Source organism: Triplophysa rosa, linkage group LG10, assembly GCF_024868665.1.
Source record: "Triplophysa rosa linkage group LG10, Trosa_1v2, whole genome shotgun sequence".
Taxonomy (NCBI): Eukaryota; Metazoa; Chordata; class Actinopteri; order Cypriniformes; family Nemacheilidae; genus Triplophysa; species Triplophysa rosa.
This window is the reverse complement of record NC_079899.1, coordinates 9,127,954-9,146,527: the sequence shown is the minus strand read 5'-3', so window position 1 is coordinate 9,146,527 and position 18,574 is coordinate 9,127,954. Positions and strand designations below refer to the sequence as shown.

The 18,574-nt window shown below is 37.6% G+C and overlaps 4 protein-coding genes across 5 annotated transcripts in view; 2 read left to right on the top strand and 2 right to left on the bottom strand.

Moving 5' to 3' along the window:
• Positions 1-2,190, top strand: part of jmjd1ca (jumonji domain containing 1Ca) — a 59,305-nt gene extending 57,115 nt beyond the window's left edge. For both annotated transcript variants that reach the window (XM_057343416.1, XM_057343415.1), the window contains one exon: positions 1,280-2,190. In XM_057343416.1, coding sequence (XP_057199399.1) covers positions 1,280-1,378 — 99 coding nt within the window. In that variant the 3' untranslated portion in view covers positions 1,379-2,190. The remainder of the gene's footprint in view (positions 1-1,279) is intronic.
• Positions 2,191-2,278: 88 nt separating this feature from the next.
• On the bottom strand, positions 2,279-5,681 carry nrbf2a (nuclear receptor binding factor 2a). The gene is made up of 4 exons (XM_057343454.1): positions 5,546-5,681; positions 4,457-4,541; positions 4,304-4,344; positions 2,279-3,504 (listed from the first exon to the last, which is right to left on the bottom strand). The coding sequence occupies exons 1-4, from the start codon at positions 5,573-5,575 to the stop codon at positions 3,007-3,009; spliced, it is 654 nt and encodes a 217-aa protein (XP_057199437.1). The 5' UTR covers positions 5,576-5,681; the 3' UTR covers positions 2,279-3,006.
• Positions 5,682-11,331: 5,650 nt separating this feature from the next.
• Positions 11,332-13,862, top strand: egr2a (early growth response 2a). Its single transcript, XM_057343439.1, has 2 exons — positions 11,332-11,691; positions 12,496-13,862. The coding sequence occupies exons 1-2, from the start codon at positions 11,526-11,528 to the stop codon at positions 13,509-13,511; spliced, it is 1,182 nt and encodes a 393-aa protein (XP_057199422.1). The 5' UTR covers positions 11,332-11,525; the 3' UTR covers positions 13,512-13,862.
• A 111-nt stretch (positions 13,863-13,973) lies between these two features.
• adob (2-aminoethanethiol (cysteamine) dioxygenase b) lies at positions 13,974-15,566 on the bottom strand. Its single transcript, XM_057343451.1, has one exon. It carries the CDS (start codon positions 15,324-15,326, stop codon positions 14,562-14,564), a length of 765 nt encoding a protein of 254 aa, XP_057199434.1. The 5' UTR covers positions 15,327-15,566; the 3' UTR covers positions 13,974-14,561.
• Positions 15,567-18,574: the final 3,008 nt, after the last annotated feature.

Sequence of the window (18,574 nt, the reverse complement as noted above, 5' to 3'; positions counted from 1 at the left end):
ATATAAATTGTACTGCAGGTTATTTTTATGGTATATGCTTTAGTTTTTATTGTGTTGTGGTAGTATATTTTACAAGTATTACCATGCTTTAGTTACAATATATACACTAAAATATGTGATATGGAGGCACTATAGCTCCCCCTAGTGTCTTCTATAGAGATGTGCAATAATTGCGATGATCTGAAACCATCGCGATGAGGCCAAACAATCGCGATGAGACGATTATTTAATAATCGTGACAGCCCTAGTTAAAACAAAAAATGATCATAGTAAAGATAATTCTGTTTTTTACCTTGCACAAAACAATAACTTTAACATAGGAATGAATAATTATTTTTGTATTTTGTTGAATTTTCTGCTAAAAATCTCATCACCGTAACGTGTCCAGCTATGTCTGAGTATGTGATCTTTCGATTTAAATTTAAGAGTTAAATTAAAAGCTTAAAATTTAAGGTTAAAATTTAAAATAATGATCTCAACTGAAAAAGATGATCTCAACTGATAAAACTAGAAAAAATTACATTGACAGATTATTCATGTACAATAAAAATGAAGAAGTAGTGGAAAACAGAAGTGTCCGTGATTGATTTGTTTATCCTCTGTAACATTTTTTAAGGACTGTTTACACTCATACAGATACAGTATTTACATTATGCTTGTTTTTGTCTGAAGTAACACATCTGCCAGTAACTTCCAAATGGCTACTATATTTCTTTAAGGAAAAAATGTAATATTCACAATATTGGTTACTGTTACTGTAACAGGTAGTTTTCCACATTTAATAAAATGTTAAATTTTCTACGAAAATATACTTCATTAATGTCTAATTAGATATGATTTATAAAGAGATGGTTAGGCATTATTGCTTCTCTTTTTTTTTTGCAATGAAATGGACAGTTTTTTATTGTAAGAAACCGTAGGCTTTGAGACTGAGCTGGTAACACCCCCTACCATCAAATCATATCGCTCCAACTGTATATCAATCACAGAACAGGTTCTGATTGGCTGTGGTTGAGCTGATGCCATGAGTTGTGGGATTTTTTTGTTTTTAGCTGTTTTTACTGGAATAGTGTTGCACCTGGGTAAGGCACAATGTTACACACTCTCTCTAATTATCTCTACACCACCCATTGTGTTAAATCAATCTACAAAGTATTTATGTGATAGTAACAGGCTTCATTTAGTCTGCCATTATTTTCGCACATTATAGCTATTATAGTGAAGTGAAGTCTGATTCCTCAGTAATAGTTTAATCTTGCGATCCATCTTTATTGTTTAGGTGAAGAACATCTTTTACCACTCTGTGAAAGATGCTGTGACCACACTGAAGAAGCATTTGAAAGAGAAAAAATCAGAGGAGGTGAAAGAGGAGTCTTGACAGTGTCCCTCCTCATCCAAACACATGGAGCATAAAGACAATCCCAAAATACTGAAGGAAGGGACCGTTGCTCTCAGATTTGATATCAACAAAAAGAACCTCTCGTGGTTCTCTACACGGTTCTGTCACTACCGCTATGATGTCACTGTCTTGTCTCTGATTCTGTTGTTTTTGTTTGAACTTCCCTGTTGTGTCTTCCTGCATTGACAGGAAGTGAGGTGGGGATACAGAAAGATGAAAGTAATACACTGTGCTCTCGAGGCAGGTGCAATGAGCTTCAAAGTCCTTCACTTCCAAGTGCAACGGTCACTTGCCGCACATTCTGAAAACTATAAAAAAAAAAACATTGAAGAAAAACAGGAGTTTTTTTCGAAAGGCGATAATGATTCATGACATGTTCTTTATCAGTCATTCTTGCGTTGCAGTGTGTCCGCCATGCTGTCACACTGTGATTTGGAAAGAAAGCAGCGATTCCAACACAATAAGAGGAGCATTCCGTCGGGTCAACAGCTGCCAAACTAACAGAGTTCATTATGTTTAAACGCAGCCTTAAATTATTTACAGTTTGGCAAGTATTCACTGTGCAGAAGAAGAATATGAAAGAAATTGCAGTTTATGTTTGTTTGAAAAAAGATCTTGTGAAAATTTCAGCTGAAATGTACTATGTAAATATCAGAATATACATATCTATATAAATATATATTATGATTTTCTATAACATTGTGTGCTTTATTTGCTGTATGTGTTGTTTGCTACTGTGTGTACATTGAAGTTAAAGAGATGTTTTACATTATCCATTAAAAATGGATCAATCAGAATGTTGTCTGTTATAACTTTATGTGCATTCTCTTTATCCTCCATTGAAATATACATTTAAAAAAATAATTCAGCTTTTTGTTAAAAAACTTTATTTAAAGGGATAGTTCACCCAAAAATAAAAATTCTGTCATCATTTACTCACCCTCGGGTTGTTTCAAACCTATATACATTTCTTTGTTCTGTTAAACACAAAGAAAGATATTTGTAAGAATGTTAGCCATTTTCAGTACTGCGACATCATCCACTACCATAGTACTGTATATTTATATTTTGTTGTTCTGTTGAACACAAAGTGAGATCTTTTGAAGAATTTAGGAACACAAACAGTTCTGGGGCACCTTTGACTACCATTTAATTTTTCCTACTATGGCAGTCAATGATGTCACAGAACTGAAAATCGCTAACATTCTTCCAAATATCTTTCTAATATAATTTATACAGGTATGAAATGACATGAGGGTGAGCAAATGATGACAAAATTTCATCACTAAGGCTGATTGATTAAATCCACAATTCAAAATCCTAAATGTCAAGTGTCTTTAAAGTTTTTTATTCAGTCTTATATTTTGAGAAATGTCTGTGTTCATACAATGAAAGTCAATGGGGTCCAATGTTGTTTGGTTAACAACATTATTCAAATTGTCTTTATTTGTGTTCTGCAGAAGAAAAGTCATACAGGTTTGAAATGACACAAAGGCGAGTCAGTGATCATTTTTGTAATTTTGTAATGTAAGCTCACTTCTAAACTAGTTCACAATGACAAACATTCATGCTATTAACATCATAATGTTTTCAGTGGGAGCTCTCGTTCATGCAGTAAAAAGATGCAGGACTAGTTCTCGTTTGCTCTTTCCCACAAAAGCTGGATCCTCTCCTGGAGGTTGAAGGTGCGGCACGTTCAGGAGATTGACACTCGGCGGTGAAAACATCTTAGCCGTTTCAGCTACAGAAGTTAAGGGACTCTCTTCATCAAGACCTCTCTTCAGACGTGCATTCTCCACCTTCAGTTTCTCATGTTCCTCTGATAGCTGCTCATTCTCCTTTAGCAGAAGAGCCACAAGATTCCACAAGTCAGCGATGGCGGTGGTGTGCTCTTCCAGACGAGTTTTGTCATCTTTTGCCGTCTTCCGGCCAACTGGAGGTGGCTGGGCTTCATATTGGAGGGCCGTTTGACTAGACCGTACCGAAGTGTGTTTTGAAAAGCTGACCATGGTCTTCCCTTTGGGTTGACCTTGTGTGCAGCTCACCTGAATCAGTTGCTGCTGTTGGAGATGTCTGTCTCTCTGGATGGCTAAAGACAGCCTTACCTTGATAAATATGACAGTTATGAAGTAATGGTAAGATGGTGTATGAACATAACAGATATTTAAACTAAGAAGGTACAAAGGGAACAAATACTGTACTTAAAAGAACGGATGAATTGACATGAACTGCCTGGGTTCAGCCTTGCAAATCAAAACACAATGTCAGAAAAGGTCTTTGGCTATTGTAAGAACCCCTATTTTTGTTGCTCTCTCTCCATTTATGCTCTTAACATTAAAGTACTGTCGACATACAAACCACACGAATTCTGATGCGCCGTTGCAGCAAAAGCTTTTAAAAGGAAACTGAATTGAAATGTTTTCAAGATGAGTGGAACATCATTTTTTTAAGTACAGACAACTGTGATTGTTGTTTTGTACTATTATTGGTGCTGTATAAATTGACATTTATGGGACAAAACGCAGAATAACAAAAAGGAAAAAGTAGCCTACTAAAAAACTGCGGTACAGTAACCTAAAAGGAACTTTTCAACACCTTTAACAGTAAAGGGTTCAATATTAAAAAGATACTTTAAATAGAAGAAATCCATTCGTTTTATTTTCTCATGGAACACAGCTGTGTAAGTTTGTTCCATTCTAAAGTTTGTGAAATGAAATATACACAACTACTGCCATAGTTGACTTTTTTAGTAAACTTTTTTGCTGAATGGGTCAACAAATGCAAAAAAATGTAAAATTCATGCAGTCAGCACTACTCTGGTAAAAGGCATATCCCAAAAGAAACAAATGGCAGACTGCTGGAATGGGGTCACACCTGTCTTGTCATCACAAATATGTTGCCTACCTGTTCACTCTGTGTCGTTGACAAGGCCTCTTTCAAGAGCTCTGAACAGGGAGACAAACACAGATTCATTTAATTTATTTAAAGCACCGTTATATAAAGTTGTATTTAATAGGTGGTTAGGTGTTGGGGACAAAAGGGCCCCCTTTATTTTACCTGCTGCTTGACCATGGCATAAAATCGCCTCCCCATATTTTTCTTTAGCCACTAATCGGTCTGCCTTTCGACTGTAATAATGGGCCTGTTGTAGAGAGAGTCAACGCAATGGAATTTATTGCAGGGTCTGGTCATCTATCTAAGTATATCATTAAAGGGATAATTCATAAAAAAATCTGACTTCATTTATTCAGCCTCATGTCATTCAAAACCTCTATATCAGTGGTTCTCAAACTGGGGGCCCCAAGATGGTTACAGGGGGACATTTTATGAAATATAGAAATTGATCTTAAATGTTGTGCAATCAAACATCAGAAAAACAAGACCACCAACCAAAAGGATTGATGTTTCAGCATTGTGTAATGGAATATGTTTTTGGTTTGAGCTCCAGTTCAAGTTTTAAGTTTAAGATTATAGGTCTTTACTTGGGGGGCCGCAAAGCAATGCACTCTACACAAAGGGTACAACAAAAAAGTTTGAGAACCACTGCTCTATATAACTTTCTGTTTTTGTGGAACACAAAAGATGATATTTTGAGAAACGTATCAGTGGTTTTATTTCCATACAATAAAAGTCAATGGGGAAAATGTTGTTTGGCAACCCACATTTTCAAGATATCTCTTTTTTTTTTTGACAGAACAAACAATAGGATACAGGTTTAGAATGTGTAAATGGGAACATTATCCCTCAAATTCATTCAAAACTGTAGGAAACACAAAAAGTGAAATCGTATAGAAATTTCACACAATTTCATTTCATACAATAGAACAGTGACTATGGATGGGATTACAGCTACAGCAAGGTTAAGATTTTCAGTGAATCATATATCAAAAATATATCGTTTTGCCATTTTTTATTTATCGCCTGGTCACTGTATGATTTCATTGTGTAAAAAAGTAGCATTACCATGTTTCAAAATAATATTCCACAGGAAAGTTATGGGGTGTAAATGATTTATTTTCGTTTTTTGATGTAAATTTGAAAATGTAAAAACTTTGTTTACTATTTTAAGACATCACTGGACAACCAGCTTCACCAACATCATGTTTCCAAAACATTTTAAAAGTTATACCTTGCTGAAAAACTTACTTGATTTAGAGGACTGTCCATTACTTCCATTCTGCTTTTATCCACCAGACTGACAGTGTTTTCTCTGATTACTTACTTTTGCCAGAGAACTCAAAACACACGGCAAACTAGCGGGACACACACTGCGCAGATTGCGCAATTTCATATAAACACGAGATTGTTGTGACGTGAAGCGCGGTTTTGAATGTCTTGTGTAGTGTGAAGTGTATGGCGACATCTGCTGGCCTCTGTGTATACAACCGCAAAACAGTTTAGTGCAACAACACGACAGTTTTTGTGGACAAATTAATCTAGAAAGTTTTGACACTTTCATACTACAATTAACAGTGGACTGTTTTATAACTCATAGGCTATGATACATTTGCACAGTTAAAAGGGTTTAGGCAATATATGTAAACAAGGTAAGCCACAACTGAATTAGCCTATAAATTCTCAGATATAGAGCAAACACTGCTAGTATTGTTTATATTATTTCTTTTGATCGGATATTTGTATGAATGTTTGTGTAATAAACTGGATGTAGCAGTAAATTCTCATTTGGCTCTTGGGTATTGATGTGGGATGGTGTTCTCCAGCACATGCACACATTGGGGGTGGTTGTTTTGTCTTTGACAATTCAAATAATCATTCTGTGTGGGACTATAAGAAATATCTTGTGGATGAACATTGCAAGGCTGAATAACTGAAATAAGACAAAACATCAGCATATGATATAAAACACAGATTAGCTATACAGTAGATAAACTGCAAGCATGGCTAAAAAGTTGTTTATAAGGGGGATAATAAAGGGATTTTTCCAAAGGTCCTTTGTAAACTGGCTCATGTTGATTTTCTATCTAATGATCCGGGGTCTCCATCCTCTCCTTGCTGTTGCCTTCTGTCTTTGTTTCTGGGTGATGACATGGGCAATAGCATCAAACTCTAGGGCCTCGGCCATCCATCTTCCTGCTCTCTCCTCCTACGCACAGGGAATTTTGCGTGATGGGGGATCACTGATCCCTGAGAGAAAAAAGGTCTGGAGCTTCTCATCTTATCCACAGAAGGTTTATATATGCTGAAAATTTTATAAAGCGTCAATAATTACATTAACAATTAAAAATTTTGGATTTTTATTGGTCACATACACAGTTATATACATAATATACAGCTGTAGTGAAATGCATTTTATTTTTATTATTAGCATTATGAGTAATAAATATGTGGTTGCTATTATTATACATGCTGCATTTAAAAAATAATGATAATTGTATTATTATATTAGATTGTAAAATCTAATATATAATATTAAACAATTTAATTAAAAAATAATATAGATTTTATTTTATTTTATTCTTATAATAACAGGACCTAAATCCATTTTTAGGTTTGATTTTAAATTGTTTTTAATTATTTTTAGAGTTCTTTTTAATGGTTATAAGGTCATTATTTCGATCTCAACACTAAAGTGCATAATCCTAAATCTCCTCCCCTATCTTTCATAATACTGAGTCAACCTGTGTGTGTTGTTTAAATAAACCTTTTAACTACATTTAAATAATATTCATTATTAATTATGTAATTATAATTATTTCAAGTCACCAACGCATATATCCTCATTGCAAACGTATTAGTATAAAGAACTCATTCTGGTGTAGTTGTGACACATAATGTGCACACTACTGCATTTTACAGATGCAGGATTACAGATTATGGCTTCTTTTTAGTCAGTAAATGAAATGGTAATTTCCTTGCTGCATCATCTCAGCATGCAGGCAATTCTTTGTTTTTCTGCCAGACAGTCATTCTGAAAGACCAGCCTGAAGTGAGGCTATTTGTGTAATGTTCTGGCCAGGAAAAGTTATGTTTATTATTTCAAATTCAGTCAAGTTACTCACAATAAACACATAAAAAGTAACTAAAGTGCATTACATGAACAGAAATGACAATTTCGCTTTCTTTCTGATCCAAATGTCTTCAAAGATGTTCAAATGTGTTTACTGGACTTTGCAACAGATGTTTGCTTCATAATACGTTTGAATCACATGTATCTAACAATGATAAAACTCCAAAAACAATGCAGCAGTTTAATTGCCGTCGGGTTGCAGATGTTGCTTGTGAACCCCATCACCAGAGGGGCAGTTTTTGGAAAGCCACGCCTCAAACCCATGCACAGCATCAACCCTCACACCTACGGATTCCCCCTCCTCAACACAGGAGACCCTCTCTGGCCCAATCTGCTGCATTCCCCAAATCTAACTCATTAGCATAGCAGTTTCAATTGTGAGGGTGTTTGGAGGTGGGAACAAGTGTATTGTCCAGTTTTCTGGTTGGTGTCTCAACAAATGGTAAAGCAAATACGAATCTTCTCGTAGAGATGTTGAGCACTATCTGATTAGTGTTTAGTGGTGCTAAGACTAACATCTGAAGAAAACCGTGAAGGACCTAGACAAGAGAGAATCTCTACACTGATGTTTCTGGCCATGAGAAGCAAGCACACCTTCAGAAGAACGCAGCCTTCAATGCTGGTAGGTTTAAAAGTTACGATTTCATTGTGCCGTATTGTTATGGAGTGAGTTTTAGCAGAGTGTATATGTGTAAAAACGAATACAATAACAATGGTTGCCAACCAAAGAAAAAGTGAAATTTGGATTTCACTAGAATTGGAATTTTAGTTTCAATGTAGGGATATGTTTAAAATGTAGTGACTTGTGTTCTTAAAAAATGTAAGAAAATAAATGTACACACCAAGTGAACTTTCAAGAATATAACCATCACGTCTGTTGAAATTCAGAATGAACACACTAAATTAAACTAGAAAATTAAGCTGTATACAGTGTATGCTAATTGTTTTCTGTGCTGACAATATATATTTTATATTTTTTTAACATATAAGTTTACCAAAACCTATGAGGTTCTTAAGCATATGTCCAAAAATATCCAAATGGAGTTCAAATGGAAGGCCAAAATGAACGGTTTATCGAAAACGTAACATTGCATTTAACACGGGCGTGTTGTGTTATAAAAAAAAGAATAATGAGTTTTGGAGAAATCACGGAGTGACGTTTGATTAATCGTCGTGTGCAGGGGTCACCAAACCCCCACGCAACACCAAAGCGAATGCAAACAAAATGGGCTGTGAACCCATCCCAACATGGCGCTATGTGGGCGTGCAAGGCACACAGGGCATTAGAGGGGCACAAAGGGAGGGGCTGTTGGGATGTGGGGTATCGACCAACCCGCCGAAATAATTCACCATCTGCTACAAAGAAATACACTTTATTTAAACCTTTAACTTTTATACCATAAAATTGTAATTAATGTAATTTTTTCTATTTTGTCTAATGTCTAATTTTCCACACAACATTTTCATTCCTTCATCAGCATTTTCAGGTCTTTTTAATATTTTCAATATAATTTTAATGATATCTCTGATAACCGGTTGTCTAAGTTAGTCTAAGTATTCTAGTCTAAGTATTCTATCTTCCACAGCTGCAATTAACTTTTCCTGGTGACTAGCAACACTGACACAACGGCAAGAAATGTTTGTGTCTGTAGGCGTAAGACAAAGGAAGTGAACATTTGCACTGCCCCCATCAATTTTGAGAATGAATAGATGTTTGGCTTTCAATAAGAAACAAGCTACATCTATAACGTGACACCTGAACTTATTAATCATAATAACCGACTTGTCTAAGCTTCAGTCAAGCCAAATTTGACAGGTTGTCTTCTGATGGTCAGAATGACAGGCTGCTGTTGAGATCAATCTAAAAGCTTTAGATATTGCGGAGTTGATGTGGTGTTGACATTTTCAGATCAGACACATTATCAGAGCCGCCTCATCTGAGATGACATGAAGGAAAATAACGCAGCGGGTTTATTACTGAATACTCATTCACATTAGATGGATATTATAACTGAAACCTGTCTACTGACAATGTGATAATATAGGCATATTTAAAGTGATAGTTCACCCAAATATGAAAATTCTGTCATCATTTACTAACCCTCGTCATTTCAGACCTGTATGACTTTCTTTCTTCTGCAACTAAAAATGTATTTTGAAGAATGTTGGTAACTGGCCCCCATTCACTTGGAGGGGTTTTGTGTCCGTACAATAGAAGTTAACGCGTACCACTGCTGTTCGGTTACCAACTTTCTTCAAAATATCTTCTTTTGTGTTTTGCGCAAGAAAGAAAAACATACAGGTTTGAAATGACAAAAGGGTGAGTAAATGATGAATTTTCATTTTTGGGTGAACTATCCCTTTAAATTTGTAAGCAGAAACTATAAAAGTTTTCTATTCGAAAAAAAACTAAGAACAAATGGATTTTTTTGGCACAAAAGAGATTTTCAAGTTAAAAACGAAAAATAAATATTTGTCTCTAGGAAGCTTCATTATTTATGTATTATGTTTGTTCTTATTGCAAGGTCTTTAGGTGAAATAAAATCCATAGGTTTAAATTATTCTATGTATCCAAAAGCATCTTCCTAATCTAAACTGTCATTATGGCTAAATATAAATTGAACTATATCTTCGAGGAGCATGCCCAGTATTGCCCTATACTGCAAAAATAGCAGAATACAAGAGACTTTGAAATGAGATCTGATTATGATCAATCTTAAGAGTACAGTTTGTTTAAGTGTGGGATGCACAGAAGCTCAGTCAGCATGCAGTGCCTGCGCAAGTGGGCGAGTGTGAATGGGAACAGAGAAAATGGAAGCAGGTTGGGGGTGTCTGTACAGAAGTACGAGGGCAGATGCCAATCTATTCAAAGAGGCTCCACTTTGCTAGGACTCCGTGGAGAAGGGCTGTTCCGTAGTGTGGGTGGATATGAATTAGACCTCATCCGCACATACAGCAAATGCTCTGTTGCTCATGCTGCCATAGTTGAAAATAGACCGTGGTGGCAGAAAAACAAGTGACGAAGGAGATGATGAAGAGCCGAGGATGGCCTTACAGTGTCAATACTACTTTGGAACATATGGGAATTAAACTAAATAATATAGGATTTTTGTATAAAGGCATATGTTTATAGAAAACATAATATAAAAACAAGAACGGACATCTGCACTAAATGAAAATTGAGAACAAGTAGTAGGCAACATTTTAGATGCTTAAAATACTTTTAAATATTAAATATTGCTTTGAAATAATATATTTGCATATGGTGCATAATTCAAATGCTATTTTATTTATGCTTTTTAACTTATAAAGCTGTTTTATCGCAACGGTGCTTGTCTGTTACACGAGGAAGAATGTTTTGTATATGAACAAATATTTTTCCTTAACACTTTTAAAATTAGAGCAAACTTTCCAACATATTCAAATTTCACTTTCCTGAATTAACTTTATTGCGGTTCCTCTGTGGGATGTGCGCTCGGGGTGGATGGTTATTTTTCCGTGTAGAGTTTCCCGGATGCCTCCCATATAAGTCAAAGAGGGCGTGTTTGACATTACCGGATAATATCCATTTATGGGGTGCGACCCAACCGGAATTCCTGATCATAATACGCACCAAAAAGAGTTCACAATAATTTTTGTCGATTACACGAGCATAAGTCTATTAGGCTATCATGTTAATATCTACAGCATATCATTTAGATTTAGGAAAATTAGTTATGTCAAACTCAAAGCTCTATCTGAAATGCGTTTTTGATGGACTCCCTCGTGTCGTCATATGGCCAGAAGCCAAAAAAACAGCCCAACCCGTTTTTTTCACAATGTTCTGTCCTTGTATGGTCAGTGACGTAACGGGGCATTGACGGGCTCCTCTTAAATGCATACAACGACATAAAGTTTCACTTATTGGTTAGCAGACACACGAAGAGAGCTGATGGCTCGCGGATTAAACCTGACAGAGCGATGCGCGCGCTAATGATAATCACACAGGTGAATTAAAGCGCAGGGACGCATTTATATCGCATCACTTACATCAAAACATCTCTCTGAACAACTTGAGAAAAATAAACCAGATTTTTTCTAACAACACCGAGAACCAATATGACAGCAACAGCTAACACCGGGGATAAAATCACGACGTCGCTGAATGATTTCTTACGCTCTCTGCCGTCAAACGTCTATTCTCTGGATGAGATCCCCACAACTACAGGTTTCTCAGATGTAGAAGTGGGGGTCTATTCTGACCAGTTCAGTGAAGCGTCCGGAGGTAAGAAATGAATGTCTTAGCATGAATGTCTTATTTAAGAAAAGTTGTCACAAGGGCTGTACGTCTCAAGTAAGGGGTTGAATCAAAAGCCCAGCTGCACAAACCTTAAGTTTAGTCAAGTATGTAGCCTAGTTCAAATACAAGTTTTGTGAGTTCTCCATACTAAAATTCTAATGTCATAATGTTGCTGTAGAAATACAACTGTTGGCCAAACAAGTGAAATAATAGTTCGGTGCATTGGTGCACGATTTAACCATTGCATTTAATTCATGTAGATTTTTCCTTAAAAATGTGTTTAAATGTTTAATAGCATGCTTCATTTGCATACGTTATACAGTCTATTATTTACAATATGCGTTGCAATGGTTTAATAGGCTATTTTTCGTGTTCGTGATATTTGACTGTTCCCGTAAATTATTTTGTAGCCTAATTCAAATTGCTTTATTTTTTATATTTTATTTGTTCATAGCTGAAAATAAGCTACTTAATGGAAGATTCCCATCGTCATAACTTCTCCAATGTGACCTATCCACCATAGGTGTTATCATTTTTCTCTGCTCAATAACGATGGAAATGTTCAAAAGCTCTTTGTAGTAGAGGCTGTAATGTATGGTTCTATTAAAAAAACTTCCTTAAACATAACCTCAGTGGAATATTCACAAGAATTAAAAGAGTGTCGGTTACTGGGAGTCTACATTATCCTAACAAAATACGTTGCTGTTCTACCCGCTCATTATTTGTTAGGAACCCGACGTAACGCAGTGATGTGAATAAAAACTAAGCAGAAACGTCTTTTTTCCACAGGTGGCTTAAGCACCGACCATTTCGGCGTAGAGAAACGGGGCCTGGACCTGACAGAGTCGAGAAAGTTCTCCTCGCACAGCGCGCCCGTCGCCTACACAGGGAAAATTTCCATCGACGCGCACGGAAGTTGGAATCAAGAAGGAATAATCAACTTTGTCAGCGCAGGGGTGCAAGACAGGACATCTTCCCCAGGATCATTTTCCACCGAATCTCCCGCTCCTGTTGACCTTACGCCAGGCTGCTCCAAAATAGGTCAAACCCTTCCCAACATGGAGCACATGTACACATCTCCTCCCCCTTACACCTGCACTGCCGAAGGTTACCAGGACCATTCGGCCTACCTATCGACCACCACGTGCCCCTTAACATACGCCACAACCTCCTACTCAACTCCAAAGTCAACTATGGACGGGGCGCTTTTTTCTATCATTCCCGAATGCGGGGGCTTTTATCAAACCACTAACAGCCAAAGGGACATGGCTATGTTTCAGGACATTAAGCCATTTTCATGCTCTTTGGAATCTCTTCGTGTCCCCCCACCTCTGACTCCATTGAACACGATAAGAAATTTTACACTGGCGTGTCCGGTAGACGCTTCTAGGCCACCTACAGAGGCTCATCCTCAAACCGTCCCACTCAGGCCAATATTGCGGCCACGGAAATACCCAAACCGACCGTGCAAAACACCGGTGCACGAGCGCCCGTATCCCTGTCCGGCTGAGGGATGCGACCGGAGATTCTCTCGCTCGGATGAGCTCACGCGACACGTGCGTATCCACACCGGGCACAAGCCGTTTCAGTGCCGCATCTGCATGCGCAGCTTCAGTCGGAGCGACCACCTCACGACTCACATACGCACGCACACGGGCGAGAAGCCCTTCTCCTGTGACTTCTGCGGTAGGAAGTTTGCGAGGAGCGACGAACGAAGGAGGCACACAAAAATTCACCAGAGACAGAAAGACAAAAAAGGCTCTGTGACTCCACACAACTCGACCGCGGATGGGACACCGATGTGAAAATAAACCTGACTGCATTGGTTGTGGTTACATGGTCCTTTTTTTATTATGGAACTGTCGTTTCGTTTGTGCGCATACAAATAGGCTATGCGAAGGCAGCTTATGACTTCAATGTTAAATGTAATTTGTTGTAGTAAGCAGAAGAATAGAAAAGTCCGTTAAATTGTACATTTGTAAAGCACAGTTTTTGTTTTCAGTTTTTGTGAAGCAATTGTGTCTCCACCTCTGTCATACGATGGAAAATTGTAGATTACCACACTAAGGTATTCACATTGTTTACATAGCTCCATGAGTTCTCTTTTTATTGATAACATTATAGTTTGTGTTTGAATAAACAGTGCTCAATCGTGATGCGTTGATTTGAAAAAGTTCTTCAAAAATATGTGTTTACCACTAGAGGTCCCCATTTTACAAACAAATGCGTGCGTTGGCCATTACAGGCTTCTGTCTCTCATCAGTATTTACAAACTCACTGTTAATAACACCAATCACTGTCTTATGCTTTATTAGTAAAGCCTGTTGCATAACAGAATGAAGTCATTAAATGTAACATTTTGCATATTTCAAAATGACTTTCATCCGAGTAAGTGCTCAACTATATGTTTGTTTTAATCATTTTTAGTGTTCATGGAAATATCCAGTGTAGTCCTATTGCTAAGCATATTTGTTGGCCCTATTGATGGATTAATGCATTACAACATGGATGATGCGCAGGGTTCCACTCTTTTGTCATAAGTGCTGTTAAACCAAATCTTACATATTTAAATGGCATAAGATAGTGAAACCACTCTTTAGGACAGAAACTCAAAAGACAGTCTGCAGGCAAATATCATACATTTATGGACTTAATCCCTTAACAATATAGGTGGTCAAAAGACAACCGGGTTCGAGACAGCAACTGAACGTAAGTGCATAAGGGTTGTATAATGACAGGTGTTGATGCATTTCTATTACTCCACCTAGTAAATGCTTGATTGAAATGCTATCAGGGCATACAAAGAAAATTACATGAAATGTCTTTAATCACCACGTGCTTATTAATTAAATCCTTCAGAGGGACACTTTAGGCCCTGGGTAAGGTTCACCACCACACCAGAATTCATTAGGCTGCGGCATTTCCATAAGCCATAAGTCCCCCTGTTCCTGGGCTTCGTTCTTCCTATCTGTGGCCTCAGAATGAGCATGCAAGATTTTGTAATAGTGGCAGTCCCTCCCTTCATCCGGGTCATAAGGTGGTGCCAAAATGTCCAGGAAAGCGGTGGGTCCGTCTACAGCGTCTATCTGATGGATATTGTCCTTCTGAGGAGACAGCATACAAGGGCTGCTCTCTTCCGTGTATTCCCCCACCGATTTCAGCACAGTGGGTCTCAGAGAACTTCTCTGGTAGGGCATTAACGGAGGGTTGAACTGCACACCGCTGGCACCGTCCCTGGGTTTATCCAGTCTGTCGAAACAGCTGATTCGGACCTTTCCGTAGATCACCTTAAGCATACCATACATTCCCGGATGATCATGCAGTGGTATAGAAGCACCCGTTTTTAACAGAAACACACCAATGCTAAACGCGTCGGACTCATAGATGTGCATGTACGTGACTGGAGGCGCGATGCGCGAGGGCGGAATCGGGGAGCTCTCAATGCTTCGGGGTACGATCTTCAAATCAGCCGCTCTGACCTCCGACAAAATGGCTTTCAGCTTGCTTAGGTTTTCTGAAAACACTTTGTTGTGCTCGCACGCTACAGAAGGGGTTCGGAACGTCGTTAGCGCCTGTTTGGCGATTTTCTGCACTGTGGAAGTCATGTTGTCTAGTGGCATCGCACGTCCCGCGTCCACTTGACGTTGAACTTCACGCCGCACGCGCTCTGCTTCCCTCTAGGATCAGGTGCAGCTTTATAGAAAAAAATCAATTAATTTCTCATTTGAGCCATCAAACTCGAGACCACGTCTGCAGCTACAGCGTGCCCTACGAAACACGTTACATGGACATTACGTTCATGTTTTGACTGCCCCATTTACAGACTTCAAATTCACACGTACGCAATGTCAACACAGCTATACGCCACTCAGAGGATTGTGGGAAACGTAGTTTTATCACACGGTTAAAATTATGTAATATTACAAAACAACCGCTCCAAGAAGCTCGTGCTTAAACATTTTTTGGCGTTAACCAAAGACGTCGAACCCGAATAAAAATGTCTTTGCAAAGACTTTATAAGGAGAGAGTGACAGACAGACAGACATCACACTTAAACGGAGTTACTACAACTCCCCCACACGCTTGCGTTTCAAAGGGCAACAAGGGGATCAAAGGGAACTTTCACCTCCAACGCTGCATTCACGTGCTCTCGGAAATTCGACAATTCCAATTTAAATCGATAAATCCAACCCGGAAGTAATGTCTGGATTTAACGTTTTAATGTTACTAATGATTTAGTAGCACGAAAACATTACAAGTATCTGCTAACATTTAAAGAGCACCGTTCCATATACTTCCTGGTTGAAGTGGGAATTATCGAATTTCCGAGAGTACGTGAAGGCAGCATAACACCCATTGTAGTATTCTGGGTGAGTTTCTCAAGTATTGAATTAAGATTTTTTTTATTTTATTCCTGGTGTTGTAAGGCGTTTGGAATGCACGTTTGCTAATACGTTCATATGACCTGTTTGGGCTTGCAGTGGCCTGAAACCTTAACGTAAGCTTACAATTAGCCTATATAAAGGCAAACTAAATAAAATAGGTTTGTGAGGTTTTACACAATAACACAAAATGTTCAAGCTGTTCAAAATTAAGGCATAAAACACATTTGGCACTTTGGTTATCAAACTTGTTCACTGAATGAACTACACTTACTCTTTAACTTTTAAAAATTAACCAGTTAGGCCTACTTAAAAAAAGGTTTAAAAATAAGGTGTAGCATTGCAGATGACACATGAAATAAAATAATATAGAACTAACCTTGTGGCTTAAATTTTTTACCTAGTTTTGTGTCTATATACATTGTGCATCTAAAAATAAATATAAACAATTTACTTACCTGCACAATTTCAATATATGATTCTGAAAAGTTTCAGTATAACACACTAGAACTGTATTAAAAAGGTGTCAATAAAGAGGGATTTGTTTTATTCAGATAACAGATACCCTGACAATTCACAAGTCATATTCGGAATCAGTCTGTGCGCAAAACTCAGTGACACGACTGTATTACTATAGCAACTGTTGATGATAAACCAGTGATTTCATTATTGCTGCAGAAGCAGAGATGCTGGCTTTTGCCCAACTAATAATGACTCACAAACATGTTTGCGTGACATTGCTTTAAACTACATATTTATAGAAAAACAGACATGTGGATGGTTTAGTCATCTGTGGTCATGTAGTTATTCCTGTACACATTGCTGCATCACTCACTGGCACACACATAACAAGACTGTATCTATAAACAGGTAAAGCTATGTAAAAGGATGTAACACCATCGCCCACTGCAGTCTTCTGAGATTCTATGAACACACACACACACACACACACACACACACACACACACACACACACACACACACACACACACACACACAGTATGACTGAAAGAATAATTTGTTGATGACATCATAAGGATGCTGTGTCATCGTAAATAAATGCATATCATTTTTGTCATCATCAAATCTGCTTTCTAAAATTCTACTGAAAATCGTATTGTGACCCATAAACTCTTGTCATAGTTAAGTCAAGCAAACAGATTTTTTGTTTGTTGAGATGTTCCTTCAGTTCTACAATGTTTAGAAAGCTGAAACAGGAACAAACACAGCAGATTATGCCACCTGTTTTTATATTCACTCTACCCCTACTTATGTTCCTATAATAGATACATAAACATTATGCTATAATATTTAAGGGTGTTGAGGATTCAGGATATCAGGGCACTACAATTTTAATAACTAAAGATACTGAAAAGATTATGCCAAGCACAATAACACAGAGCTGTATGAAATAGTTATAAAAGGCCAAACAAAAACCTTCTGAAACATGTCAATTGGAGAGGTCATAGCCTCACCATTCTCAATGTAATGAGCGACGTCAGTCTGACCTTAGAGGCTTCACCCTGATCACAATAGAGCCCTCGCTCAATATGAGCACAGCAATTATAAAGACAACAATGAATGGACCCACAGCCAAATGATTCACCGATCTTCAAGTGTAAAACGCTAAAAGATAAAAAAGGAAGAGAGTTAAATGAACCCTTGACTTCAGATTTAACATTTCCTATCATACACAACTGATAGCTTGTTATTTACGAACTTTCCTCTTTTTGCTTGCGTGACTCTAAAATAATCTTTGTTTAATGTAGCTGAGAGGTCTTTGCTCTTTGGCCATAGCTCTATACTCTAATGTGTGTTTCCCTCTCTGGAGGTTTGTTTTTCCTGACTGAGAGCCAGCTCACTGAAATGACGGTCTGCGAGCATGAGGTCCCAAAGCTCTTTTACACTACAGACCACTGTAGCATTCTTTCTTGATGTGAAGTTTTATTTACAAGATAAGACACACTGTCCAAAACATAACATATGGGGAAATTCTCCCTGGGGATTGTCATATTTTCTCAAGTTGAATACAACATAAATCTTTGACATGGTCTGTGGATAGAGAAGTTACTCGTTGAAAATTTACAATGCAGTGGCTTAAGACACCCTGAAAAATGTGTGATCCAGAATCTCGAATGATATGCAGACAGTGTGCTTGGTGCTGAATGATAAAACGTATCATATAGTACAACCAATTGGGTCCATGAAGATCCAAAAAAGAACAGATCTTTACACTCAAGTTAGTTTAAGTCTTTAAGCAAGTTGGTTAAGCTGGGTGCCGGGTATGATTTTGGCCACGATTCAAATTTTGAGATTCCTAAAATATGTTTATAATCATAATGCATCTTGTATGCTGTACTATCATAGGTTACTCGCAGCCCTGCTTTTAGCCAATGACATTTGAGCCAAGAATTATAATTTTAACCTGTATACAAAATATTTTAGTAAAACTGCAAATCTATCAGTCCCAAAAGATTATAAATATA